General features: G+C 47.1%; 4 protein-coding genes across 10 annotated transcripts; 2 read left to right on the plus strand and 2 right to left on the minus strand.

The window, feature by feature from the left end:
- Positions 1-212: 212 nt before the first annotated feature.
- On the plus strand, positions 213-1,931 carry LOC128754826 (GTPase IMAP family member 9-like). Its single transcript, XM_053857762.1, has 3 exons — positions 213-328; positions 691-738; positions 851-1,931. The coding sequence occupies exons 1-3, from the start codon at positions 298-300 to the stop codon at positions 1,888-1,890; spliced, it is 1,119 nt and encodes a 372-aa protein (XP_053713737.1). The 5' UTR covers positions 213-297; the 3' UTR covers positions 1,891-1,931.
- A 505-nt stretch (positions 1,932-2,436) lies between these two features.
- LOC128754844 (UPF0687 protein C20orf27 homolog) lies at positions 2,437-6,960 on the plus strand. Of its 3 annotated transcripts, none has more exons than XM_053857787.1 (6): positions 2,437-2,663; positions 3,392-3,466; positions 3,564-3,703; positions 3,788-3,941; positions 4,264-4,389; positions 4,562-6,960. In XM_053857787.1, exons 2-6 carry the CDS (start codon positions 3,418-3,420, stop codon positions 4,660-4,662), a joined length of 570 nt encoding a protein of 189 aa, XP_053713762.1. In that variant the 5' UTR covers positions 2,437-2,663; positions 3,392-3,417; the 3' UTR covers positions 4,663-6,960. The 3 variants fall into 3 exon arrangements, with proteins under 3 accessions (XP_053713762.1, XP_053713764.1, XP_053713763.1); XM_053857789.1 differs by having other exon boundaries at positions 2,636-2,658; XM_053857788.1 differs by lacking the exon at positions 2,437-2,663 and adding an exon at positions 2,691-2,770.
- On the minus strand, positions 5,290-12,830 carry btr01 (bloodthirsty-related gene family, member 1). Its single transcript, XM_053857748.1, has 11 exons — positions 12,729-12,830; positions 9,525-10,048; positions 9,281-9,458; positions 8,543-8,638; positions 8,072-8,161; positions 7,853-7,996; positions 7,643-7,790; positions 6,607-6,651; positions 6,511-6,537; positions 6,256-6,431; positions 5,290-6,193 (listed from the first exon to the last, which is right to left on the minus strand). Exons 2-11 carry the CDS (start codon positions 10,034-10,036, stop codon positions 5,822-5,824), a joined length of 1,788 nt encoding a protein of 595 aa, XP_053713723.1. The 5' UTR covers positions 10,037-10,048; positions 12,729-12,830; the 3' UTR covers positions 5,290-5,821.
- Positions 12,831-13,189: 359 nt separating this feature from the next.
- LOC128754805 (zinc finger protein 638-like) lies at positions 13,190-26,078 on the minus strand. 5 transcript variants are annotated; one of them, XM_053857707.1, is made up of 24 exons: positions 25,720-25,963; positions 22,273-23,899; positions 19,387-19,448; positions 19,275-19,304; positions 18,797-18,987; positions 18,503-18,681; positions 18,231-18,437; positions 18,073-18,171; positions 17,943-17,977; positions 17,850-17,869; positions 17,744-17,772; positions 17,550-17,669; positions 16,914-17,054; positions 16,803-16,844; positions 16,605-16,739; positions 16,398-16,535; positions 16,073-16,246; positions 15,431-16,003; positions 15,212-15,373; positions 14,611-15,145; positions 14,381-14,545; positions 14,123-14,233; positions 13,921-14,042; positions 13,191-13,531 (listed from the first exon to the last, which is right to left on the minus strand). In XM_053857707.1, exons 2-24 carry the CDS (start codon positions 23,524-23,526, stop codon positions 13,502-13,504), a joined length of 4,554 nt encoding a protein of 1,517 aa, XP_053713682.1. In that variant the 5' UTR covers positions 23,527-23,899; positions 25,720-25,963; the 3' UTR covers positions 13,191-13,501. The 5 variants fall into 5 exon arrangements, with proteins under 5 accessions (XP_053713684.1, XP_053713682.1, XP_053713686.1 ...); XM_053857709.1 differs by having other exon boundaries at positions 13,190-13,531; positions 16,097-16,246; positions 22,273-25,963; XM_053857711.1 differs by lacking the exons at positions 22,273-23,899; positions 25,720-25,963 and adding an exon at positions 26,049-26,078 and having other exon boundaries at positions 13,192-13,531.
- Positions 26,079-26,644: the final 566 nt, after the last annotated feature.

Raw genomic sequence — 26,644 nt, forward strand, 5'->3', positions numbered from 1 at the left:
ATCCACCTGTACCTGCGGGTTAATCATTGCACTCAAGTCTGATTGTGAATTTTGTTGTAGCTGATTACTCTTTGAACAGTGTGGCATGCGCTTGAGAGAGGTGAGGGCACTGGCAGCAGAAATACCGGGATTTCCTGTAAATGGGTGAGGGTGGGGCAGAGAACAGTTCAAGGAGTAGAGATGCTTTCACTTTCGCCTGTGATGTCATCAAACAGGACGGGCTTATGTGCTATAAAAGTTCAGAGTCAGGGTCTCTCACTCACACTTCCTCGCTTTTCTGCAAGTGGACTTGAAGACATGGACCCACGGAGGAGCTGTCAAGAGCCGGGTGAGTGTTGTGAGGCACCTCTGAACACAGGTGGAACGCTGCTGCTTCAGTGTGTGTGTGAGAGTTAGATTTATCCATCCTTGTTAGGACATTTGTTAGGACCTCCTACCAAATTGAAGCCTCAATTTGAGGATTTAAACTTCAAAATAACTGGGTCAAGGGTGCGGTTAAAAGTCCGGGCTAAGACAAAAGTAAAGGACTGATTTATGTTGTCCCCACGGGACAGAACATTTCCCTTTGATGGTGAATTGCCTGTTGTGGTCGAGCAACTTGGCTGACTGAGCCTGTGGTCAAGCATCAGAGAGCTGAGCTTGCCTCCTATGGGAATGACCGACCCTAACCTGACTGAACTTCTGCTGCAGGGATCACAGTGGAGGAGCTGAGGGCTCTGCAGGAGGACGAGGATGACGGTAAGTCAGGAGCACATCGCCTGACTGTGGAGACTCAGGTCCTCTCAGCTCAGGAGATCTTGAAGGTCCCCTGAATGACTCTTTTGTTCCACATTCATGTTTGGTTCCATAGTCTCCTTTGTGACCAACAACCAGGAGATGAGGATTGTGCTGGTGGGGAAGACAGGGAATGGGAAGAGCGCGACAGGGAACGCCATCTTGGGAGGGAGCTACTTCAAATCAAAGTTCAGCGCTGAATCTTTGACCATCAACTGCTCCAAGGCAAAAGCTATGGTGGACGGGGAAATGGTGGCCGTCATCGACACCCCAGGTCTCTTCGATACCAGGTTCTGCTCAACTCAGACCAGCAAGGACATCCGCCAGTGCATCCACTACGCCTCTCCTGGACCTCACGTCTTCCTGGTGGTCATCAGGCTGGGGAGGTTCACCGCTGAAGAGCAGCAGACGGTGCAGAAGATCCAAGAGATCTTTGGTCCAGCAGCAGACAGGTACAGCATGGTGCTGTTCACTCATGGAGACCAGCTGGAAGGAAGCTTTGAGGAGTTCTTTAGCGAGAGCACAGCGCTTCAGGACTTGGTGTCCAGATGCAACGGTGAGTACCTCGTGTTCAACAACAAGTCCAAGGACCACACCCAGGTCACTCAGCTGCTCAAGAAGATCCATACAATAGTGCAGAGGAACGGTGGACGTCACTACACCAACAGGATGTTCCAGGAGGCAGAGAAGGCCATTGAAAAGGAAAAGCAGCGGATCCTGGCAGAGAAGGCAGAGAAGATCCGTCGCGAGAAAGAGGAGATCAAGAAAGAGATCCAAGCCCAGTTCCAAAAGGATCTGGAGAAAATGCAGATGGAGCAGCAGCGCGAGAGGAAGATGATGGCTAAAGAGATGGACAAGGAGAAGGCCAAGGTGCAGGAGATGAGAGAGGAGCAGGCTAAACAGAGAGAGATGGATCTGAAGCAAATGGAGCAAATGAAGAAGATGATGGAGGAGCAGATGACCAAAGAAATGGAAGAGAGGGTCCAGGATCTTGAAAGGAAGCACAAGGAGCGAGCCAGAATAGAAGCCGAGGAAAGTGAAGATCTTATTGACCTATTCCTCAATACCATCAAAAAGGTGGTGAAACCAGTTTTGGGTCTTTTCAAAATAAAATGAATGAAGCGCCTGGTGATCTTTCAGCTGTCTGACCCACATTAACCGTGTCAGCTTAAGCAACAATAAAGCTTTAAAAGCTAAAGTCTGTGAGTGGTTCATGGCTGCCGGTCGCCTGAAGAGGTTGAGGTTGAGGCTCGGTGAACAGGAAGTTGAGCTGCAGAGCAGAAACATTGTTGCCACACCAGTTCTGATCTACACTCTCAAACTCTCCCCACCTCTTCTCCTCCCTTCACATCCCACCCTCCATCCCGTCCATTTCTTTCCTGTCTCCTGTGCTTCCTCACACCGCTCCAGTTTTCTGCCTCTCTTCTCCCCAGTTCTCTCTGTCCATTATGTTTTTCTCACTCCTCCACGCCCCTTTTCCTCCTCCCTGCTTCTGGCCGTCTCCCTCTCCTCCTCTTGAAGGATGTGGTGAGTCAGGTGACTGTGACAGAAACCATCTTCATTATTTGTTTTCTTGTCGCATCTTCACTGTTTGTTTGTTTGAAGACGATCTTCGTAGCTATTAGATGCCATAAAACGATATTTCTTTTTCTTTCTCGTTTTTTTTTGTAATGCGCAACGCTCAAACAACGTCACGAGGTTCGCGACAAAAATACGATATACACTTCAGTAAGCGTTTAAAGATTTTATTTCACTTAGTTCATGTGATTCTTGTCGGTGTGACGTCACGACCGGGCGCGCTCACAGGGTGTTCTGACGTCACATTCTGGAGGACACGAGCGATTCTGCAGCTGCTGCGATGACGTCGCCAGCCCTGTCGTCGATGTGAGGTTTGTGTGTTTTTGCCTGTTTGTGATGATGATGACGACGATGATGATGATGATGCGGGAGAGACGGTGTGTGTGACTTCATGCTCGGGTTACAACACGATGCAAGGGTGTGTACGTGCTCCTAATGTGCGTGTTAGCCTCGGTCTATTAAGCATCAGTGACTGCCTTTACATGTTCACAATTGTCGGACTGAAAGGCGAGAGATCGTCGATGTAACTGCCGTCTCACTACACACGCAGCCACTTATCATGTCACGCAGGATATATTTCTCTCGCAGGACCTTGGTGTTTACATCAGTCCAGAAACTGACAGACGCGCCAGTCCAATACAGGACATGTGCACTCTCCTGTCGCAGGAGTGAGCCATCTTGGAATGTCCGATAGAAAATGGAGTACATTCATTCACTTACTGTTTGTCGGTGTTTCTGGCAACTTTGGCCGAGTCTCGAGGAGCCTGCACGACCTGTGTGCGCGGAGGAGACTTTTCTTACATGAATACAGTCGCTGAGTTTTATTTTCTTTGACGCTGAAGAGTGTACTTTTATTTTTCTGCCTGCATTCATAAGTTCATTCCTCTGTTTTGTAAGTCACTATTGTATTTTCCATCATCAAATACTGGTTTCAACAAAATCCAGATTGAACGATATCAAAGAAAATATAGCAATCTTTGTTTGCCCTGAAGATATTTTTAGCGATCAGTCAAATTGTTCTAACTCTACTTTATCCCAGAATGTTCTGGACGACCTGATATCTTCATGCACCTCTCACCCACTAACTCTGCTTCCATGGCAACGGGGAGAAAAGGTGAGTTTAATGTTGATAACTGCATCCCCTGTGGTGCCTTCTGGAACTGCAAGTACTTTAAACATCCGACCGAAACATGTTCTTAATGTGTCACCAGACTCCACCTCTAAAGGCGGCGGCGTGCGTTTCAATGACAACGACCAGCCCACACCAGGCTCTCCGACTCAGCGAGATGACCAGTCCGACACCTCTTCCCTCATCGCTGTCCTGGAGAAAGACGGCAGCTACCTGGTGAAGGTGAGTCTGAGGACCAAGAGGTACTGTCGAAAACGTGGACCTCACAAAGCTGGTTTCCCACTGACATATCCGGGTCTCGTCCAGGCTGGTTTCCTGCGGAGCCACCACTGTTACGAGGTCACCTTCACCCTGCCAGATGTCCCGGCTCTGGGTAAAGAGCCCTCCTGTCTTCCTACTTCTTCACCGTCACGAAAACCTCCCAACCTCAAGGTCCGACGAATCAACAAAACGCTGGAGGGTGAGTTTCAGGCAACACCAGTTGTTCTGCACAGGAGAACCTCAGGCTTGGAAGCCGCGAAATGGGAGGCGAGCTGACTCTGAAATCACCTGAGTCTCTGGCGTTCGGTGAACAATCTAACTGAGACCATATTTTTTCCTGGCCATTTAACCTTGATAAACATGATTTACAATAAAAAGTATGAACCGAAACATTTACACTGCAGTGTAAAATGCAATGCTAAATGTTTCGGTTCAAAACAGGAAAATGCAGATGAAGGAAGGAGGTGGTTTAAAACCGATAACTGACCAACTGATCAATATCCTGATGGCTGTGTCTTCAGGTGGACTCAAAGTCACGTGTGAGTACAAGACTCACCAGGAGGGGGTGCTACAGGAGGAGATTGCATTGGGAACTGGAGCGAGGAAGGAAACTCGTGTCAAGGTCAAGTTCCAGGCCAAGGTCATAGGTAAGACCCCTTCAGCTGATCTGAAAATGGTCCCCAGACTCCCTCAACAGGTCTCTCATGTTAGCGGCTTAAGGACAATATCTCAGTGGACATTCTGTCGCCTCCTGGTGTTCACAGGAAGAAACACAACCTTTTGAGCCCAACTTACCATCGCTGTTGGTTTGTGTTTCAGACCCGCATCATGGAACCCCAGTGCTTCTGGACGGGGTGAAGTGTTTGGGCCCCCAGCGAGGCATCCACACCAGGCGAGGCAGCGATCGCAAGAAGATGTGACGAGACGCAGCGCAGCTTTTCTGTTTGCTTCTGAGTAGAACAATCACATTACAGTTTGTGCTTGGTAGTTCGGGAAGCCATAATGTCTCTGTGGGGGAGATACTTTGAACCAGCACCAAGCTCGACTTGGACCACCTCTACGCCCGGCACTGACTTGTGAACTCAGGTCTCATTAAGTGAATTTTGTCTCAGGTTTCTTTGGAATTACTTTGAGTTTGGGATTACAGAGGAGGCAGGGGAACCATTTGGGCTCAATGTTAGCATTCACTTTAATCATGGAGACACAGTTAGTCCTCATGACAAACTGTTTGTAACGTAGCTGTTACAAACTGCAGTCTCGCCAAGTGTCTGGGTGATTGGCTGACATCTATGGCGCCATCCCAGACCAGGAAGTAGCCTCATTCCGTGAAGGTGAAAAGCTTGTTCATTAATGTGCATTTTCCACTGGAAATGATTGAACAAATCTTCTGAGAAGCAAAATGTCAAGTCCCTCAATTAAGTTCCACTTACTCAAGCGGACAGGTTTGGTACCTACACCATCAGTTAGCTGGCACGCATGCTAAAACATGACGGAGGTGGAGAAACAGAGCCACAATCTTCGGCAGCTTAGCAGAACCGCTGACTGGTTCAGTCGAGCAGGGGGAGAGAGAGAGAGAGAGAGCTATATCAACATGTGCCAATGGTAGCTGCGAACACATTTGAGTGCCGGGCGTCAACACAATCTTTCATCAGGGCACATTCTCTTTAGCTATTCATGACTTGACTGAACGTTGACACCGTCATGGGCCAAAGACTGTCCAAACTATCGAGGTAACCACATTGTTTAAATCCATGTAGAGACAGCAGATCTAGCACCAGTTACTTGTGGAATAAAGATGAGTGGAAAACTCATTCGCTGTGGAAGCCTCTCCTTACTCCCTCAGTCACCCAGGAGAGACTCAAACCTGCAGCGGAGCCCTCTGTATTGCCTGCGGGACCAGACTCCAGCGGAGTGACGGGGTTAATTCAATCAGAAAAGGTCAAATTTATTCTTCATGATTTCACAGTTAAACGCCTCCAAACAACCCGAAACCCCTATATTGACGTCAGCTACAGTTAACATGGGTCATTGATTATCAGGATCAGGACAGGAAGTTAATTTCAGTCTGGTTTCAATGAGTTAAATCTGCGTCATGGCAACAGGACAGATGATCAGAGGGGCTTCGTTCCTGCCCGACTTATTGGTGCAGGGGCTGAAGAAAGGGTGGATGGTGTTGTGGAAAGTGTCATTGAACGTATAGATCAGCATCCTGGCGTCCACGTTGTAGAAGGAGACCAGACCTTTGTCACAGTCCACGTAAATCCCGATACGTGTGGGTCTCTGGTTCACCGTCAGGTTGGTCGAAGGTTCCGTTCGAAACGCAAAGTCGGTCCGATCCCTCAGGCTGAGGAACCAGTACCCATGAGCCGGACTCACAGTGATTTTTCCTTTCCTGCTGATGGACCGACTGGCCACTCCGAGATCCCAGTCAGTTTTACTTCCAACCTCCACCTGGATGGAAGAACAAGCGCCATTGTGTAAAGACCCACCACTGGAGACGGTCCTTCACTTACCTCCCAGTAATGCCGCCCTGAACTAAAGCCCTCACGAGCCAGGACGCACACCACCCGGTCAAAACGCTCAGGGTTGTCAGGTACGGCCTGATGGCGCTCGCCGCAGTACACCTGCTTCCCATCTGGTGACACCACCAGACGGGGGTGGGCCGTGTTGGGGTCTAGTGTGATGTCATCTGGCATGTGAAGACAAGTTAAAGAGCAAGTTGCTAAGACCATGATACGTTTAAAGAAAAGAAAACCACGAAAACACACCTGCATATTCCTGCACTCTGCGGACCTCTGAAGACAAACACACAAGTTAATCATCAAATCTTCCCCCAGGATTTCAATTTAAATCCATCATCTTACTTGGGTTTGCTTTGGGAACAGACTGCTGGGATGACACTTGCTGGCCTGCAATAGGACACCAGAGGGTCACCTCAGCTGACAGGCTTATGGAGTGAGGTGGAGAAGAGAGTGCAGGCAGAGTGCAGAGCAGGACTGTCACAGAGGTATGTTTAGCGCCTCAAGAGTCAGAAGAGTCAGAGATGAAGTGAATAGAAAGGGCTGAATGAGAAGTCGGTCCATCAGTGGGACAGTTCAGAGACAAAGTTTGGGAGACGAGATGGTGACTGGAGTGGAGAGACAGTTGGAGAGGACGACCACCAATGAGACGAGGAGAACAATAACAAGAGGAATAGGGAGAAAAGGACTATAGTCAGTTTGTTTGCATCTGAATGTTTTAACAAATATAGTGAAAATGTGCAAGAATAAAACACGACTTCATGCCTGTTTCCATTTATTACAATTTTACGATTATTGCGAGGAGAGTGTGCCATGAGATGATGTCATCAAAGAGCGTCTCTGCCACAAAACAACTGACCCTGATCTACCCATCAGAATAAAATCAGTTTCTTCACTCCTTATACACATCTCGCTTTATGTTGAATTTCTCCACTGTGGGACTAATGAAGACCACAACGTATACATGTGACGTGACATGCCGTCCAGTCGTCATTTATCTGTTACCACAGCAAAAACTCATACGAAGACAAATCCACCACCTGCTAGTGTAAAAACTTCTTTGTGAATTTTCAGCCTTTTTTCCAAATTGTTCAAATAAGAATAGGAGGATGGAGACCTCAGTTATGAGCATTTTATTCACGAGAATAAAAGGGAACCAGAGAAGGACGGGGAGAAGAAGATGGTGGGAAAGAACATGGAGGAAAAGAAATGTGAAGAAGGAACAAGAAGATAAAGAAGAGAAACAGGAGGGTAGACCTTCAAGCCAGAACAGACATGGTCAGACCAGAAATGGCCTGGTCAAGTAAGAAAGAAAGAAAAGCAGAAGCAGCAGCTACTGAAGAGGGTTTCAACAATTCAGGCTCAATGAACAGTCACTCACAGACTTCAGGAAGTTTTCGCAGTTCGTCCTGAAAGCGTTCCATGGTCTGAGAGACAGATCTCAGGATGGCTCCAGAGGTGAGCGGTGAGGACAAAGACACGTCCGATCTGTCCTTCACCGGGGGATTCGCAGAGACGGCAGGGAACGTCTGTGATGGAATCCATGTGTAAACAAGTGGTGCATCTCCTGGTGGGGAGAATCTGAACTCACCCTGAAAAACAGCAAGTAGTCTTCCGACAGGAGGAGCTGACTCAGAGCTGAGCTCCTTTTCTTCAGCTCCGCTAATTCTTCGTCAAGATCTTTCAAAAGAACCTGAGCCTTGTGTTCCGATGCGCGGCGACTCATCTCAATCATCTGGTGAGATCAGATTACAAATATAGAATAAAGAACCTCTGTGTTGGTGACAACCCAGTAGCAAGCATGGTATACCTCCAAAATGTCCGCCTGGCAGCGCTCCACACTAGAGATCAGCTTGGAAAACATACACACCGTCCCATCGGTCTCTCGCTCTGCAGCGGCCTGAGGAACCATGGTCGTGATGAGAAGAAGACAATACATCATCTAGTTACTCAGTATAATAAGCCTCAGTACCAGAGTTTGGTGATCGATCCAAGGGTCAGAAAGTATCTCCTGAACTAGCATTGCCCCCGGTGAGTGTGGACTCCCATGCTGGCCCTGTACCCCTGTCTTTAACGGGGTACCTAGGCTCTCACTTCTACCTTGGGCTCTCACACAGTGACGGATTCCATTATCCAACAGGATTCTTCACACCTACTAAACATGGCCTCAAGGGACCAACTACCTGAACACCACATTCGTATGGTAGCCAGTGAACCTCAAAGTTCTGACACTGGATGGAAAAACCAGGAGATACTGTAGCGTGACTTCAGAGATACCCACCTGGATGTCTCGCAAGGAAGTTCGTATCTCCTCGATTTTCCTTTCCCGCTCACTGATGAGCTCTTTCACCGCCTCTGCTGTGATGGACAGATGGGACTGTGGAGGAAACGGTAAAGCAGAGTGAGATAAGGGGACCAGCTCCAACACAAGAGCAGACACATGACATTCCGAGCAAGGCTAGTGAGATCAGACAGTGGACTAGGTGCTGTGCCTCTTCAGAGATCTTCAGATTATTTTCTTCAGATCTTCTTGAGGACCTCTCAGCTGCTTTGCCAAAGAACAGATCTCAAAGCCTCTACATCAGACCTCCACTAGGAGGCACCCTGCTGCTGGTAGTTGCTATCTACCTCCTGTGTCAAGACGATGGTGAGAGACAACTTGAATCCCAGACGGCTGCTCTTTGTTCAAACACTGATCGACAGCTTAGGATCCTCACAGAGAACCCAAGAGATTCTTGGAGGGTAGGAGGGTTTCAGCGATGGCTGTATGGAGCGCAGTCTTCAAGTTCGGACAGTCGACGGTAAAGTCACGCAACTGTTTGGGCCACAAGAGCCTTTCGACGCCGACAAAGCCTAGAGTGTCTCCACCATGGTCCTCAAACCAAAGGTGCTAATACGGAAGATTAGCGATGGAGATGTTACATTTACTAGGTGTCATGTATAAGATCCATAAGGGACAGGGCCAAGAAAGCAAGGTCAAGGTTGTCCAGGCTATATTCTTACACAAATTAAGTTGTACCTTCTTGATGTTCCACTCTCTCCTGGTGGGAACGATGCTGTGCCCTCGGTGGTCGGACTCTGCACACAGGTTGCACACGAAAACGTTGTCTTCCCGACAGTAGTACTCCAGACCTCTCACGTGAATCGGACAGGGCGGAAACTTGAAGCTGGAGTCACTGGCAGCACTGACGGTGTACCTGCCGGGGACATTAGACAGTCACCATCTTTAGTGGGCTGAAGAATGGTGGACTATGGTGCCATACCTGCGAACCGCTGAGTAGGATGGAGGCAAGTCCGGGTGTTCCTCATGACTGACGGAAGCTTGACCTTTCATTCGACGAGGGTCAGAGGGCTGGCCAGCTGCGGTCGGCATATGCTGAAACCGAGTCATCATCTCGGCAAAGACGCTGTCCGGCATCTCCCCGTGTCTTGGAGAGGACGCCAGCAGCGGCTGACTCTGAATGTGGTGGTGCGACTCCTCCGTCCCTCCTCTTTCACCTGCGCTGTTGACCAAACCGGAGTTGGCAATCTTCACAAACTGCTCAGTGATTTCCTTCAGTGTCCGGTTGATATGCAGCTCGGGTCTCTTCCGGAAGGACTCCTTGCAGAGGGGGCACTGGTAGGTCTTGTTGCCTGCTGCAGAATCCCAGTAGGAGGAGATGCAAGTCTGGCAGAAACTGTGTCCACAGGGCGTCGACACAGGGTTGTTGAACACGTCCAGGCAGATGGAGCAGGTAAACTGGTCTGCAGACAAGAACGCGGTGGGAAGAGCCATGGCCGAAGTGGACTGGAAGGAGAAAGAATGTTGGTTAGGGATGGCAGGGACGAACACTTGTGTACATCAGACGGCGGAGGCTGGGCGCAGGGAGGTGTTGCGCGAGTCGATAAACACACCCACCCACACATCGGCCCCGAATTCCCGGCAGCTCGGTGAGAACCGACTAAATTGTTGCCCACATGTCGCCCCAAAAACAACAAACAAATTTCACGCCACCAAGATCATGAATTGAGAGCTACAGACTGGAAACTTTTACAAGGAACTCACAATGGACGGAATCAAGCCAGGAAGTAAGGTGTCGCATGACAGCAAAACTGAAGTTCTCTGCCTTTCAAGAAACATCCTTATCATGAATCAATGAATATGAAAAAAAATAGAAATTACCTTTTTAAAATAGATATTATTCTTAATAGAGATTAAAGAAAGAGCAAAAAAAGCATTAATTCAAGAAAAAAGTATAAGTGAAAATACTTTAAAAAGTAAGACTAAATTGCCATTCCATGACGAAAGTATTGAGAAATCCAGATAATATATATATATATATATATATATATATATATATATATATATATATATATAATTTTTGCTGTTTAGAGAAAACAAATAGTGAAATGTTTTGGTTATCTCAGATTTGGTTTTGTTTTTAGAGTGTGTGTGTAAACTCGAATATTTCCAGTCGACTGTTCGGGATCTGAAAGATATGGTTGTGAACTGTGAAAAGAGGCTCACACTTCCAGTCCGACAGCATTGCTGTTGCAGGGAAAAGGACAGCAGCGTCCCGAAAGAGTGTCGACAACAATGAAGTCACATGATCAGATCTACTGGAAGACAGATGGCCACGATCAGAGGTTTTCTCATCACAGTTTATTAATCAAGTTGTGAGTGCAGCGGTCAGAATGGTCTCTGAGGAACGATGGAGGGAACGCTGAGTCACATGCTGACCCCTCTGCTATCCTATCACCTGGCAATGAGAGGTCAGGAATCATCGCAGCAAAACTGTTGTTGACTTGTTGTGGCTAGTTTATACACAGCTAAGGTTATTAGAACCAGTCCCAAGTTCAGACTTCCATCTTAACCTCAGCAGGATCCAACAGGAACTCACTGTTGCCTGTTGCATATTTTTGAGGTTTTGTTTAAGTTGAGGAGAGAATGTTGTATCACAATTAAATTCTGGTGACCCTTGACCTGCACACATCCACGACCACGAACTTGCAGCGGCTGCTCCAACTGGTCGCACCAGTTTGCTGTGAAGCATCCGGCAGTCAGTCGACTGATGGGTGTCTGACGTGGCGCGCTGCTAAAGTCAGAACAGTCAAGTGTTTTGCTTTAATGGTAGCAGGAGTGGGGTGAAGCGGAATAGCAATACGAACGTTTGATATTTATCGAATGATTTTAAAGCCACATGAGTCGAGATCAAGACCCAAAGGCACAAACCAGCCAGGTGCTCAAATTTAGAGGTGCAGATCTCAGACCAAGAACCGTACTGGTGAGCCCCAGACGTGGACCAGAGTGAGGGTGGGTGGCAGCAGCTGGGGCAAAAAGATCCAGACCTCCCTCTCCGCAGACACTTCTGCAGCATGATCTGGGTGTGACCTGGGGCCTCCTCCCAGAGGCTGGAACACTTCACCAAGTGAAGGAAGCATCATAACACAGTGCCTGAGCCACTACAACTGGTCTCCATTCTCCTTCTGGCACAGCTCTCTTTTCTCCTCACGACTGAAGATGCTGACCTGATCATCTTCCCTCACTTGTGAACAAGACTTTAAGAAACCTGCACTTCACCAGAAGACGGATCTCATCTTAAGAATTATGGCCTCATAACTGGAGGAGCTGATCATCATTGGCTGTGAAACAAAAACAAATGATAGCTGGGATGCAGCCCCGGGTGAAAGGCCACTAGTCAGTGTGGGACTGTAGCTTCTCTCTGCCTTCGGGTTAGGGGACTGGTCACCAAACAGCAGCTCCTTCCTCGTCTTCTGGGGAGCTATACTCTAAATAATAATCAAGCTCCATCACTCCTTCACTCGTGAACAAGATCCCAAGATGCTTAAACTCCTCACAGGAAACTTTCCCCTGTACCCCCATTCATGGTGAATACTGAGAGGTCCCTAGGTCAACTCCTCTCTCCAGCAACTAACTGAGGTTCCGTCTGAAAGATAAGGAGGAAACCATACCCACAATCCTGCTCTTTCACCCAGTTCATGACACACACTGAGTAACTGTCTTCCACACTTCATTAACCGTCAGAGCTGAGAGCTGACGTGAACTGGAATGTGAACTATGCTTGTTGTATAAGACGCACCACATGGTGAACACCTTTGGGTCTTTTCTTTTATCATCCATATTATTTATTACTCCAACAGTTAATTTGAAACATTTTGTGACCCATTCTGTCGCAATATTTTACAGTCTTTTATGTATTTAAAGCTCATATTGACTAGTTCTTCATGTCCGATTTGCGTTTGTGTCCAGGAACCAACTGTCATTAATAAACAGACTCCCTGAGGCGCCCAGGACATTCGTTCATAACTGACATCATTAATGTCATCAAGGACAGGTTTTCTCATCTAGTGTGACAGAGGAGAACCATACTATTCATCAAAGAAGCTTCCGAGCATGCAACTAATAAACAGCAGGCGAGTTCCAGACACCTCCACCTCCTGACTATCACAGAGTGCAGTGGTCCTACCTGGGATCTGCCGACTCACTCCGCTACGTTCTCCTCGCTCGAATCCTGGATTGTGTCTGTTGCTTCCTTCTTCCGGTTTGTTTTTCCCACCTTCGCTTTCTGTGCTACCCCCCCTCCCCGTTCCACCTGATCCGACCTGCTTGACAGGTGGCGGCAGTACAGGTATGCCTTAACTGAGATAAACAAACCCTGCACCTGAAACAAAGACAAGAAACTCTTGACATAGTGTCAAATATCCTGACTGGCAGTCATCGCACTTACCTGGTCAAGTCTCAGAGCAGGGTCTCAGGTCCTTCGGTTCTTCAGTCTGCATCGCGGCAACAGCAAAACCTTAGGGCAGCAGTCGTTACATCTCAAGTAGAAGATCAATACACAAGAGGCAAAGATGTCATGACAGATAACCGTGGTGGATGCCACTTTCAAGTTCACCTCACCTGTCCAGGATGCCAGAACACATTCTCAGGGCGACATGGCTGTGGTGTGAGTGGTGCACCCTTTCTTAAGCTAGTGTGTCTGGTTTGAGAGTCTTGAACTGACCACTGAGGGAAGGACGCGCCAAAAACGGTTTGAGCAACTCAAAGGAAATTCAGAGAATGAGACGTGAAGATAGGAAAAACAACTTTATTAAGTCTGTATCAGTGACCATGAGTTACCAAACACACTTCTGTCCTTCCCAAATGACATAAAATGACAAAATATTTTGACAGCCAGTCGATAAAAAAGGAGAATGTGGACCCTTGGAGAGAAATGATGAAGGACGTGGTCTAGGCGGCTTAGCTGGAGGTCACATGCTTCAGGAACTCCTGAAAGACAGGGAGAGAGAGAGTTTCCGCCTGTTGTTTTGCTACATGAGATCCGAGTGTGGAAGACAACGGTGTTCTTGGGTGTGGGGGGTAAGCTTGGTTCAGAGTAGTGGTTAAGGTTAGGTTTGGGGTGGAGGCTGGGGAAGGGTGAAAGTTGTTTTGCCATACTTGCCAGACTAAGTCTTGACAAGTTATCTTCTTGTGAGGACATTTTGGCCTGTCCTCACAAGGTTTAGAGGGTTGAAATGTCAGTAAAAGCAGTTTATTATCATTGGGCACAACTTTGGTTCAGAGGTACAGGCTGGGGAAAGGGTAATGGCAATGGGGGGTCCTCGCAAAAATAGTAAAACTGTGTGTGTGTGTGTGTGTGTGTGTGTGTGCGCGCGCACCTGCAGGTTCTGGTAATGTTTCAAGCTCTTGCAGTGGGTGATTTCAAACTCTCGGTTTCCAGTGAAGAATCGGTTGCAAGGTTTACAAAAGAATCCTGTCTTTGGAACCAGGAACTCCAAACCTGATACACACGAGGAGGAAAAGCCAGTCAGAGAAGGTCATCTGAGTCTGAATCTGACATTGGGCAGCAGAGTGTCTCACCAACAGGTGTGGCAGGGTTGTAAGGCGGGAGGGATTTCAAGGGTGCTGTGCCGTTCGACTCTTTCTCAGCAATCGGCTCCTTTGTGGTGTGGAGCTCCTCGGGTGGTTTCACTGTCAAGGAAGGTCAAGAGGTGAAGGTGGGGTCAGACAGTCCAAGAAAACCACTTCTGAATGTTTTACTGTCAATCTGTCAAACCTCTGGACTCTCCATCATCACCCCAACCTAAGATTCATGTTCCACAGTTCACTCTCAAATACCTGACTGGGCTTGAGCAGAGTTGGTATCAGGTGCTGTCTGATCTTCTGCTTTGAACATCTCCTTCTCCTGGCTATTGCTCTTTCCTTCGGCTGCCACAGGAGCTTCTGTGAGCGAAGCCCCCACTTGAGGTGGCGTAGGAAGCAGCTTTTCCGAGGGAGTCGGGTCTAGAAGGCAGGTGAGATGCATGACTATTGCACTGAGGGTAACCAGTGCGGATGAGAGGATTTACCTGTTTCAGGATCTTCTCCTAGTTGGTCAGAAGACTCATCTTCAGGTGGTTCAACTTGAGCTGGTTCAATTTGAGGAGTCTGAGCAGAAGAAAGTTCATCTGCGGGAGTCTCAACTTGAGGAAGTTCAACTAGAGATGGTTCAGTTTGGGAAGGTTCATTTTGCGGGGTCCCAGTTGGAGAAGGTCCATCTTCAGGAAGTTCAACTTCAGGAGTCTCAGCAGGAGAAATTTCAATTTGTGACGGTTCATCTTGAGAGGATTCATCTTGAGGAGTCCCAGTTGGAGGAAGTCCATCTTGGAGAGATACAACTTGGGAGGATTGAGATGGAGGAGGTCCATCTTGAGGGGGATCGACTTGGGAAGTCGACGTTTTAGCAGCCTCAGTTTGAGAGGAATCAGGTTGTGGAGCAGGGGAAGGTGATGATGCAGGAGGAAGGGAGCAATCGTGGATTGAACCTGAGGCGGTGGTTCCTTCCTTGGCCTCCAGAGTGGCTGCAGGTTGATCAGATGTCACCATGTTGTCCTTCTCACTTTCCTTGAACGGTATAGAAAAGTTTCAGTTCCTCAATCAAGTCACTGGGTCACAGTACCAAGTCAATACCTGCATGCCATCCTGCTGCAACCCGTTTGGCTCAGCATCATCGGTTCCCATGGCAACCATCGCAGGCGACTCAGGGAGGTCCCCCACGTCACCTACTTCATCTACGGTAACAAAATCTCCCAGGTCGAAGGGAAAGTCCTCCTCCTGCTCCTCTTCTTCCACCTGATAGAGAGAAGACCAGTGAGATCAGGACAAACTCCACCTGATGCTCTTCCTCACCCTGGGGCTGCTCCTCCTTCTGCTGCCGTCATCTCTCCCGATGTGCGTGCTGGATTGCCGATGGTCTTCATACGACCTCTTCCTCTCCCACCGTTCTTTGTCCCTCCTCTCCATCTCTCTCCTCTCTTTCTCTCGTCGGATTTTCTCCCCCTTCTCTCTTCTTAACCTCTCCTCCTCTTTGGTCCTTCTCTCCTTCTCCCTCCTTTCCTTTTCTCTGGCTTCCCGATCCCTCTCTTTAATTCTTCTGTCCCTGGCCTCCTTCTCCTTTCGATCCCTAGCATCCTTTAACCGCTTTTCCTCCTTCTCTTTTGCCGCATCTTGTTTCTCTTCAATGGCCAGGCTTTCTTTTCCCTCTTTTATTGCAGCCCGCTTCTCGTCCTCTTTCACCTCACCTGGTTTCATCCCTTGTTTGACCTCACTTTGTATCTCCTCCTTACTTTCCGTCACCTCATTCTTCTCAGTATTGCTTTCTGCTACAGCCGCTGCTCCCCTCATTTCCACCGGTGTGTCCGGCTTCTCTCCACCAGGGGGCGCTTCAGTATCATTGGAAGGACTCGTGTGCTCCTGCACGTCCTGTGACAGAAGAATGAAGAAAAAAGACGTTACATGCTGAAATAACAGACCTGATGTAATGTTCTCCACCTCTGGGATGTCAGAGACTTCCACCTCTTTATCTGGAGCAGCGGATGATATTTCCTCCAGCTTGTCCTCCTGAATTGTTTCGTCGTCCTGCGCCTCATTTTCATCAGACGCAACAGCTTTGACCGCAGGATCTGTTTTTTTCTTCACAGTCTTCGTCTTTGCTGTTTTCTTCTCCTGAGTTTGGATACAGGGTTGTCAGGCATAACAGCTTAACATCCATCACACTCTTTACAGCAACAGGTTTAAATACATGTCCATCTGAACCAGTCCCCTACAGAGGTGTGGGAAACCCAAAACAAATCCGGCTAACGATCAACAGACTGACCTCCTTCGGGTCTGTGATGATTTTGGGTTCAAGGCATCTCGTGAAGGAAAGTGGGTTGTTCTGGAGGATGCAGGGGAAATTCTTGAAGCGCACGAAGACGGACACAGCCATTTTGACTGATGCCATCTCGCAGATTAACTGAGCAGGAAATCCGTGAGGTTAGACAGGAGCAGGGCCAAGCAGCAGCACATACCTCACTGAACTCACCACATCGTGCAGTGGCAGCGTCTTGATCACAGTGCCGAACCGCCGGACAAGCTTCTCCACTTCAAGGTGTCCAGAGGTGGGAACATTGCTGATGACCAGGAGTCGATTCCTGCCGGTCACAGCATGGTCGCCAAACTAGGAGCACATTTAAGTTGAAAGGTCCGATGGCCCATGCAACATCTCCATTCACAAACTCACCAAAGGGTTCGGCCGTCCCATCAGCAGATTGTAGAGAGTCATCTGGAAAAGTTGAGAGTTGAAGTTTACAGACAGCAAACTAAGCACCAAAGAACATGAGTGGAGTGTTACCGGTGTCTTCATGCTGACGATTGGTCGATGCCACTTGAGGTGGACAATCTTGATGTCAGTATTGTGGATCTTTGCAGGCATCACATTGTGGAACTTCTCAATCTCTTCCGCAATCTCCAAATTGGGCACCGACACCAACGCCTGGTGAAGATATATCTCACGTCATCCAAACGTCCCGCTTCATCCCTCAACACTTCTTCCACATTGGTGTCCATGTAAACATTTAATCCGTGCCGCCATACAGCAACATAAATTCCCTTAGATTTGCTGTGTACACGAGTGGTACTTGGTTATTCCTCATGATTAAAGTAAGGCATGAGTACTGACAGTTGAGTTATTTTACAAATCATTCAAGACAGAAGAGGCAAATCTAATATGGCTCTGTGAGTCACATATTTTGAAGTCAGGTATAGCTACCAAGAAAGGGACTATTGTAAAGCTTCAAAGGGGAAATGAGCAAAAAAAAAAAAGGTCAAACAAAGACTTGCTAATTATGAGGTTGGCGATCGTGGTTCTGGGCTCAGAACGGTGCATCGCACTCTATTATAAGACTGAAATCACTCGTCTTTATTGTGCTTTTCATTCAAGGAGTTTTAATTAACATTTTGTTTCAAAGCACAAAAACAAATTCTGCACCTTTCCAAGTGTTTTGGCCTCAATGATGTCAGAGGGCGACCCAAAAGGCTGGATCAGCTGCAGGATGTCACTCTTGGACCAGAGGCCCTCCGGCAGCCCTGTGATCAGCATCACGGCCTTCTGTGGTAGTCAGTGATTCATCAGATGACAGACACTTCAATCCATATCAGACACTGAGGGGAGACAGTTCTCACCTGTTTATCCAAATCAGCCTCCTCACTACCTGAGATCATGAAACAAAAACTAAGCTTAAAATGGACACTAAAAAAACTGGGCAGTTCTTTCTCAGTCAAGTGGTACCTGGTTTCTCGGCTGCCGTGCTGTGAACAGAAAACGTCAAATGAGAGGGATAACAGTGCAGAGGCAGAGCAGAAAGTAGACTGTTTGACGAACCTGTTATCGGCATCAAAGCTCCCCTTCTCAGGTACCTGGGAGAATCAGAGAACGTCAGCATGGTAAACGTCAAATCTTTTGACCAACTCAATAGACAAGAGTTGTGTCACCCCCTCTCAGGATGGTTTACCTTCGCTTGTGCGACAGTGATCGGCATCTCTCTGATGAACAAGTTGGTCGACTGTGCCAAAGTGCGGGCGTCTTCCCCCCTCACCATGCACACAGAAGCCTACAATAGAGGACTGTCAACACCAAAAACCACCCAGCGTTTAAACTGTGATCCCAGACCTTCTGCCCTTCGCCTCGCTGCCTCTCCTCCTCAGTGCAAGGCAGCAGAAGCACATTGTTGATGACGCCGTATGAGCCCACCAGCTCTGTCACGTCCTCCTCTGTGGCGTCCAGCGGAATCCCGGTGAGATAAAGCAGACATTCCACCTCTTGAGACGAAGGGCTGGCCACCTTCTTCTTCTTCTTGGCTGGTGGAGGCTTGCAGGTCTATCAAGCACATGAGTGACTTAGAGCTCTTTCTACTTGTCAGCGAGTGAGACGGAAACACTCACAAGCCCACTGCTGGTCTTAAACACCTTGCTCTCAGGGCTGCTGGTTCTGTGGGACGACGATGAGGGGCTGTGTCTGATGGGCCCATCGTCACGGTCGTTGGAGTAGTGTTTGCTGCTGTAATCATGCGGGCGCCGGGCTGAGCGATAAGAGGATTCCTCTGCAACATGACACACAGATGCTGACACACAACCGCAGCTATTAAGGTATTGGTACCTCAACAGGCAGATTCAGAATATTGGGAAGAAATTTTTTTGCAAACACTTAGTGATCACAGAGACACGCTAGGTGGTTACCTGGGTAGCTGTGGTGGTAGTGGTGGTGGTGGTGGTGGTGAGGCGAGTGAGGCGAGTGGGACCTCCTATAAGACTTATAGTAATGAGGCCTCGGCCGGTATTTGCTATGAGAACCATGGACAGGGGACCGCGAGCGAGATCGGGAGGCTGAACTGTGTCTGGTGTAGCGCTCGTGATAAGAGTCGTCGGACCTAAGGGGAGAAGAACATCATTCCAACAAAGATGACAGCAACAGCCAAAGACACAAACACAAACAACCCTAGAAGATGAGATACTGTGATTCAAGAATGATGATGAAATGGGTACGTCAAGACTGAGGAGTCCATCTGAAGAACGCAGGGTAGTGATGCATGCTTGATTTGAACAAAGGTTACATGACTGTATTGGTGAAATCACAATTAAAAGAAAAAAAGTGTTCGCTCAGAGGAAATCCACAAGACACAACATTTAGTTCTAGGTGAGGAAAACAAAGACTGACCTTGATGGATAAGGCTTCCACTGTGGGTACCTTTCAGAAAGACACACAAAGCACAGCAGATCAGACATTTTTCAGTTACGCTCTTCAGAAATCACAGGAAGCGTTTCCTCACTTGTTGCGCAGCTCTCTGCAGGCGGCAGTGTGATTGACAGTGTTCAGATGGTTGTCCCAGTCCTGAGGAGAAGGACACACAGCAAGAGGGATAATTAAGACAGGAATTAAAATACAGACCATGGCGAGGCTTCCTCATCGATCAGCCTGCTGCGGTGCTAACACAGGCGTAACCATATGTCTGCACATTTCTTAGTATACATTCATTAGTTTCCTTGTCGAAGTCGTGGGGGCTGGAGCTGACTTGTGGCCAGAGGCAGGGGACACCCTCCAGAGGTAGCCAACCATCACACTCGCAGCACAATTTGGACTCGCCCATCGTTTTGTGGCACTGGAGGAAAGCCACAGAAGCACCGGGATAAAAACTCCCCACAGAAATTTCACAACTTCACTACAGTGTTGCCTCAAGCTTAGTTTTGGGAAGCATCATCCAGAAATCCTCTGTTTTCATTTTGGACATGCGCAAGATTCACAGCACATGAATCTTGCTCAAGTTTGACCCTTGAGATGTTGTTTATCAAATTGAGGACGGAATTATACCAGGTCAGTGTAACATGTAACCCAAATAGACAGTTTAAGACTGAGTGATTGCAAAGGGGTGATAAACCCATATGTCCCCACCCGAATGTCAGCTTTTGTTTAACTGGTAGATTACATTGGCAGAGTCGCACTCCTTCTTTGAGTTCGATTTTAAACCTTCGTCACTGCTTTCGTCCAAAGAGATCATTGGAGCTTTTCACTGGCTCTAACCTGAAGACATAATTCCAAAGGATTGAACACTGTCACTTGTATGACGTTTTGTTTCGTTACAAACTAATTTCAAAAGGGATTCAATTCATTTTTTTCTCGTGAATCTAGACACAATACTTCATGATAATGAAGTGAAAATGCTTCCTCCAGGATCATGTTAGTTACCTTTTCTAGAGTGCACTTGTCGCAAATTCGTTTTATGGGACTTGACTGAGAACACATTAGTCTATGTGAGGCACAGACCCTCACTGCTCACAGTGCAAAAACCAAGCAATGACGGAAAAGCAATTGCCTGTAGAACCTGGCGAAGGGACTGTATATCATGGCACAGAGGTGGGGATGGCTCCCAACAAAATTCTGTATCATCCAAGGTCCCCCATGAGTGCCGTAGCCTCCATCATTTGTAAGCAGATTAAGTTCAAAACCACCATGACTCTTCCTAGAACTGGCCACCCTCCAAAGTGAGCAATCAGGCCCTCGATCGGGGGCCTTTCACTCTGACAAAATGGCGACACCTTCCGGAGGGCCAAGCAGTCGCCTCTCCTCATAGAAGCTTCCTCAGTGTGAAGAAACCAAAATTGAGCTCTTCGTTCTGAATGCCAAGCGTCATGTTTGGCTTATACTATCACGACAGCGAAGCATGGTCATGGCAGCATCACGCAGTGGGGATGTTTGGCAGAGGCAGGAACTGAGGGAGGAGGAGGACCACAAGCGTACAACAGAGATAGACCCAGATAGAGCCCAGACTGGAACACTATTAGGCATCTCTACAAGGGCCTTAAGATATATTTGCAGCTGCGATCCTGGTCTGCTCTGACTTAAGAGGATCTGCAGAGAAGACTGGGGAAAATACCCCAAATCCAAATGGGACAAGCTAGTCGCATCATACCGAAGAGGCCATCATAAAGTACTATATCAAGAGTGTCATTTCTTACATTTGCCGATGGAGAACAGTCTCTAGACTGATGAGAAAAAAACAATCATATCCCTTTTGAAACAAGTCTGTAACAAAACAGCGTATTAACAGTGAAAGAGTGTGACTTTCTTGATGCATTGTATTGTACATTCCGATATAAAAATCTAGGACTGAACAAACAGACATCAGATCGAACATTTACTTGGAAAGTACATCAAGTATGCTGCTGCTCACCAGGCCTTGATAGCAAAGTTACAGTAGGCCCACCTCATACCAGAACATTGGTCATCTTAAAAAAAACCCACTAGAAATCTTATTTTATGTATTTTTTTATTTTTGCTCAGTAAAAAAAATCTAAGTAGCCATGAAGTAAATAGTCAAAGTAGTAGAAGTCACCAAGGAGATGCTTTCACCTTGAACTAGAACCATCAAAGAGCTGTGCTGTAGATGTATGAGACGATGAAGTCAGCCTGCACATCTAAGGGTTTTGGTGAGACCAAAAGTGTTAAAATTAGATCTGGGATTCAATTCATTTATTTTGATTTATTGATTACCAAAACAAAACATAATTGACCAAAAGTCAAATCAACCAGCACCTTCAGTGGCTGGCTGATCCACCCTCGCTGCACGAAGGAGCGATGTTGACGCTCCTTTCTGCCCAGTGCTGTCAAGCTGTATAACAGTACAACCTGATCTAAATAACACACCCATAGAGTTCCTTTGCCAGGTAACATTTTTTCAGTCACCAATTGGAGCTTCATCACATGATGCATATGGCATAACCAAACCACCTATGAAAAAGGAAAGTAAATGACACCGTGGTTACGGACGCAGATTTTCAAGAAATATAAGCCAGAAAAAAACATTATGGTTGTTCTGGGTGTAGCCAAGAGTTCTGTCATCACTGCACCACTTCCACACTGATGTTTCAGCAACTCAGGTTAAGAGGCGAGGGGACAATCTATACAGTCCAGATCCAGAGATCCAGCTGGATTTCTTTTCGACCGAATGTAGCGAGATACAGGTCACCTCGTTCGCCAAAATACTGGGTAAGTCAATATATCGACATAAATTGGGCATGACGGATGCCCATGGAGATATTGTAGGAGACACGGTTCTTGACACATTAACCAACATACCGGAGACAGATGCAGTTATGCAGAGCGAACAACTCCTGGAATTAGAAGGATTGACTGGCTTCAAGGGCGCGTGAGCACTTACCTTCTCCTGATCACACTGCATGTGGCAGAGGGAGCAGGTATAGGGAAACACCTTTGGAGTCTGAGCTGAGAAATCAGCGATCATGGCGGCTGTCGGCAACTTCTTGCTGCTGGTGTGCGATTTCACACCAGTCATTGATGAGGAAGAACGTTTTGATGACGACGACTCGCTCCTAGTCTCAGACGAAGTCCTTGCCGTTGGGCGTTCTCTCCTGTAGTCACGATCCAGGTTACGTTTTGGTTGGGAGTCCATTTCTGGCGACTGACTGCTTTTGCGGTCTTCAGTACTTAACTTGCGGTAGTCCTTGTCACCACACTCTGTGCGCTCCACCTGAACAAGTCGGCTATCAGGCTTCTCCACTTTCCGAGGTGGCGATGAAGGGAGGATTTTGACGACTCTTTCACCAGACAGTTGCTCTCTTTTAAAAGCAGTTCTGGTCTCACATTCCTCATCGGCCCGACTTGCATGACCATAGTCGATTACTTTGCCAGCCGTCTGTGTAACAGTCAAGAGACTTGGAACTTCTTGATTTGAATGTCCAATTGGTGACGGTAGCGTTGACCGCTGCTTTGCATCAGAATTGCAGCTTGAGAACGAAGACGAGGCGTTGGAAGTCGAAGTTTTCGGAGCTGACTTGTTGATTTGGATGTCACGGAGTATGAACGGTAGCGTATCTGGGGTCAGCTGATCATCTGGGTAATGACTAAGCACTTCCAAGTCCTCATTGGAAAGGCCAAAGCTTGCCAAGATGCTACCTGCGCTTTCAGACGTGTACAATCCGGGAGCATCAGCCGTAGTACTGCGTGGCTGTGACTCATTTGAAATGCCACTCCAGTTTGGATTGTTTGCGGTCACGGGTGCCCGGTTCTCAATTTCACGATCAGCATTTGGGTGAGAACCAGCAAAAAGTTTATTTGGAGGTTGATATTTCGACCAGTCCGCTCCATGGTGTTGATCAGATCGATTGTCAGAAGTCATTGGATTAGTGCTATAACCTTGACCAATCCCTGGAGTCTGATGTTGATTTGGCATGTTCCTGTGATCCATGGTCCGATGGTCCATATCCCTGGAGCCTTGAATAGTCAGCGCAGACTCCAGTTCTTTTGGCAGCTGGGTGGGGCGAGGAAACTGAAAGTTCATTGGCGGCCCCCGGATATTTGGCGCAGGTCCTCGATGTTGATGCGGTGGGCGAGGAGGTCGGGGTCCAGTGGAGAAAGGCTGAGATCCAGGCTGTGGAGGCCGGTGGCGGTACATTGTGATGGCGAGGTTTTGCGCAGTTGAACTGAAGGAATTGTTGTAAACTTTTGAAAGTCCACTTGATGCCAGTTGTTTATTTTGAAGGCCTGGGAGTGTCAAATGAGGCGGCAACACAGCAGTCAAACTTGTGCTGGTGTACAGCTGGTTCCTGGACGTTAACGTTGCTAGTGTCGCAAGTTGCAGGAGAGTAATCTGGGCCCGAGTTTCAATCTGAGCCAAACGAAGAGCTGTCAGTGCCGCAACAGCGGCAGCAGGAGGTCCGGAACTGAAACGAGTCTCTCTGGTGCTGCCGCTGAAGGAGAATGTTGCCGTTGGTTCCAACCGAGGTGTAGGAGGAAGATGCAAATTACTGTCTACGTGCACAGCGTGGCTGTGAGGTGGAAAGCAGAAATACACTATTACAGATGAACATAATTCTCATTTCAAATGAAATGCCTTCCCGTACAAACACATTTGGCCGGGCCTATTCTACACAAATAGAAGTCTATTTAAACCAGGTCACCTTGGTATGCTCTCTTCCACAAAGGAAAACCAACAGCATCATTTATTAAAATCACTCAGAGAAGGATTTCCTCTCGGGGGAACAATGTCTCGAGACATGTTGCAATGTCACAACACATACAAGTTGTGTTACAATGCAGAGGTGACTCTCTCTGGATGGTCCAACTAGTTTTGAAAAATTGGTAGCTTTTGTTATCATTCCAAAATGATTGTTATCAAATACATTTTGGAAATCACCACCAAGTATACAACCATGAAGATGGGGAATCAACAACTTCTAACACAACCACTGTCCACTAGTGCATGACTATGAAGCAGATGTTTGGCATCTACAGGGGCGATGGGGCAATAATTGGTACACTTCTAAGTGCATGTACAGGCCTGGACACCAGTGATGTCCTGTTTCATCGCCCCCTCTCAACCTGATAATTGCCAGCTTGATCAATCCTATGTAATTACATCTCTGGAAATGATATTAACACAAGTGTTAATTGATTAGTTAGAAACAGAAATGTGTTAAGAAATAAACAACTACTACATCATTTTCTTCATCAAGCTATCAGTGGTCATGTCAACACAAAGCTGCCGTGCAAAAAGAAGTCAACTGCAGAACAACAAGATCTTTTCATCTCCAAAAGCCAGTTATCTGTAAGTTATTTAGTAAGCTGGGATTCATCTGTTGAAAGTGCCGTCTCTCTTCTGACTCATGCACGGAAAGCAACCCAGCAGCAATCCCAATTCATGTTTCCATAGGGAGCATGAACTTAATCTAGGACTGTCACCTAGTCACCTAGTTAATGTTTGGGAAATGTTTTCGTGGTTCCCAGGTCCAAGGGGCAGATGGGGCACCATGAATTAAGCAACAGGATCCTGCCAGCTATGACCAAAGTCAATAACACTATCTCCCAAGTTTGGACAGATCATTAATACTACGGCGAGGCCAGTGGTAGCCACTTAAACAGTTGATGGTTTTGGGCATGGGATCACTTTGTTACACATTCATCAATATAGAAGGTTGGCATTCCATGCAATAACCTGACCTAAACAACAGTCGCTAATGCAGTTCAACGTGACGCTCAAGACACACGCAGCACCAGGTGGGTGTGGCTGCACAAGGTGGAAACGCATTGGGGAAGCGATGTTTGTGTTTTGCTTTGGTGTCAGAATAATTTCCCTCAAGCATAAGCATAAAGAAGATCGAATGTAAAATGAACCCACGTGCAATCGAGAGAAAAAAAGACAAACCGTTCCCGATATTACTGAGAGCTTTTCAGCTTCCATAAATAACAACACCACCACAGAAACGTGTTTTAAAGGACCTGATTCACACACACACACACACACATATATATATATATATATATATAGTACTTTCCAGAGTGTTTGCTTCAGTTGAGTGTCCCGTGTATCAAGGCCCTGACAGAAGAGTTCAACGAAGCCCACCCTCAAACCAATCCCAAAACGAAACCAGTGTATTTGAGTAGATAAGCAATTCATTTTTTTTCATCTCACAATTCCCACTTAGACTAGATGAAATGAAATGTAACACGGCAATTGTGAGCCATTTCAGGTTTTCCCAACAGCTAGCAAGCTAACGTTAGCCCCCGTTAACATCATCGTGACGTTGCTAAACGGGATCATTTGATTCATATTAATAACCCAAACACAACCATACCGCTTTATAAATACCTGTAACACTGAAGCAATAGCGTCGCTTTCGGTAATTACGGCAAATATGGAAAAGAAATTCGTGTCATCATTGTCGCTCCGGTGTTGCCTTACTTGTGGCCACTTCCTGTCCGTGTCTCTCCAAAATAAAAGCTATAAAAACATATTCAGCAGATGAGAGCGGCGACAAAGTAAGACATTTTACGTTGGAGTGAAAAGAAATCAGAGAATAATGACCACTACAGAGCTTCAATGATCCGGGAAAAAATTGGTATTGTCAACATTTGGCTTTGATATTGCTTCAAGTGCAGTGCATTATGGGATTGTATGAGTGCGGGAGAAGCCTTTACCTGCAGGCAATTCATGGCAGAGGTTGTGGAAAAACGGTCGGTTTTGTGAATAATATGTTCTGTCAAATAGGGAGCCTAAGTTCCCGCCCCTCCCGCTCGGTTCATGGTGACACAAGATCCGAAAAAAATGAGAAGTCTATGGGGTGATCAAAGTTATTTTACGTTCCACTTTGCCTCGTGCACTGGCTCACACATATGCTGAACCTCAATTTAAATGATAAATAATGATGTGATTTTCAACTGTTTGTGGTGTAATTATTTGGACTACATTGTAGTTTGTGACTACAAATCACACAAAACTTAAAGTAACTTTTGATGCCAGTCAAAAATCCGTGCTTTTCATGGCATTAGACATGGCATCAAACTATGGCATATTTCAAGCCAGATCCGTCAGTAACTTTTAGCTCTCCATTGACACCCGTTCATATTTTTCAACATCAAGTAGACTAGATCAACAAAAAGACTATTTTTAGGATGAAAGAACAGTTTCATCAGACCTAATCATGGGTTTTCCAGCAGAAGTTAAGTCCTGTACCCTGGCAGTGGCGTAGTTCTGAAGGACACCATCTGCACTTGATGTCGCCCTCGTCAGGACG

This window comes from Synchiropus splendidus, chromosome 2 (assembly GCF_027744825.2).
Source record: "Synchiropus splendidus isolate RoL2022-P1 chromosome 2, RoL_Sspl_1.0, whole genome shotgun sequence".
In the NCBI taxonomy this organism is placed as follows: domain Eukaryota; kingdom Metazoa; phylum Chordata; class Actinopteri; order Syngnathiformes; family Callionymidae; genus Synchiropus; species Synchiropus splendidus.

Bases quoted from the DNA above. Each gene is read 5' to 3' on its own strand.
- btr01 (XM_053857748.1), bottom strand. From the start codon at position 10,036: ATGGCTCTTCCCACCGCGTTCTTGTCTGCAGACCAGTTTACCTGCTCC. The intron at 7,997-8,071 runs GTATACCATGCT...TGATCTCACCAG, and splicing joins GCCAGGCGGACATTTTGGAG to ATGATTGAGATGAGTCGCCG. The intron at 6,652-7,642 runs GTGAGTGACTGT...GTCCTATTGCAG, and splicing joins GCGAAAACTTCCTGAAGTCT to GCCAGCAAGTGTCATCCCAG.
- LOC128754805 (XM_053857707.1), bottom strand. From the start codon at position 23,526: ATGTACCGCCACCGGCCTCCACAGCCTGGATCTCAGCCTTTCTCCACT. The intron at 16,004-16,072 runs GTGGAGAACATT...CTTCTGTCACAG, and splicing joins AAGTCTCTGACATCCCAGAG to GACGTGCAGGAGCACACGAG. The intron at 13,532-13,920 runs GTGCGCGCGCAC...CCTGTCTTTCAG, and splicing joins AACATTACCAGAACCTGCAG to GAGTTCCTGAAGCATGTGAC.
- LOC128754844 (XM_053857787.1), top strand. From the start codon at position 3,418: ATGCACCTCTCACCCACTAACTCTGCTTCCATGGCAACGGGGAGAAAA. The intron at 3,467-3,563 runs GTGAGTTTAATG...ATGTGTCACCAG, and splicing joins CATGGCAACGGGGAGAAAAG to ACTCCACCTCTAAAGGCGGC. The intron at 3,942-4,263 runs GTGAGTTTCAGG...CTGTGTCTTCAG, and splicing joins AATCAACAAAACGCTGGAGG to GTGGACTCAAAGTCACGTGT.
- LOC128754826 (XM_053857762.1), top strand. From the start codon at position 298: ATGGACCCACGGAGGAGCTGTCAAGAGCCGG. The intron at 329-690 runs GTGAGTGTTGTG...CTTCTGCTGCAG, and splicing joins GAGGAGCTGTCAAGAGCCGG to GGATCACAGTGGAGGAGCTG. The intron at 739-850 runs GTAAGTCAGGAG...TTGGTTCCATAG, and splicing joins GCAGGAGGACGAGGATGACG to TCTCCTTTGTGACCAACAAC.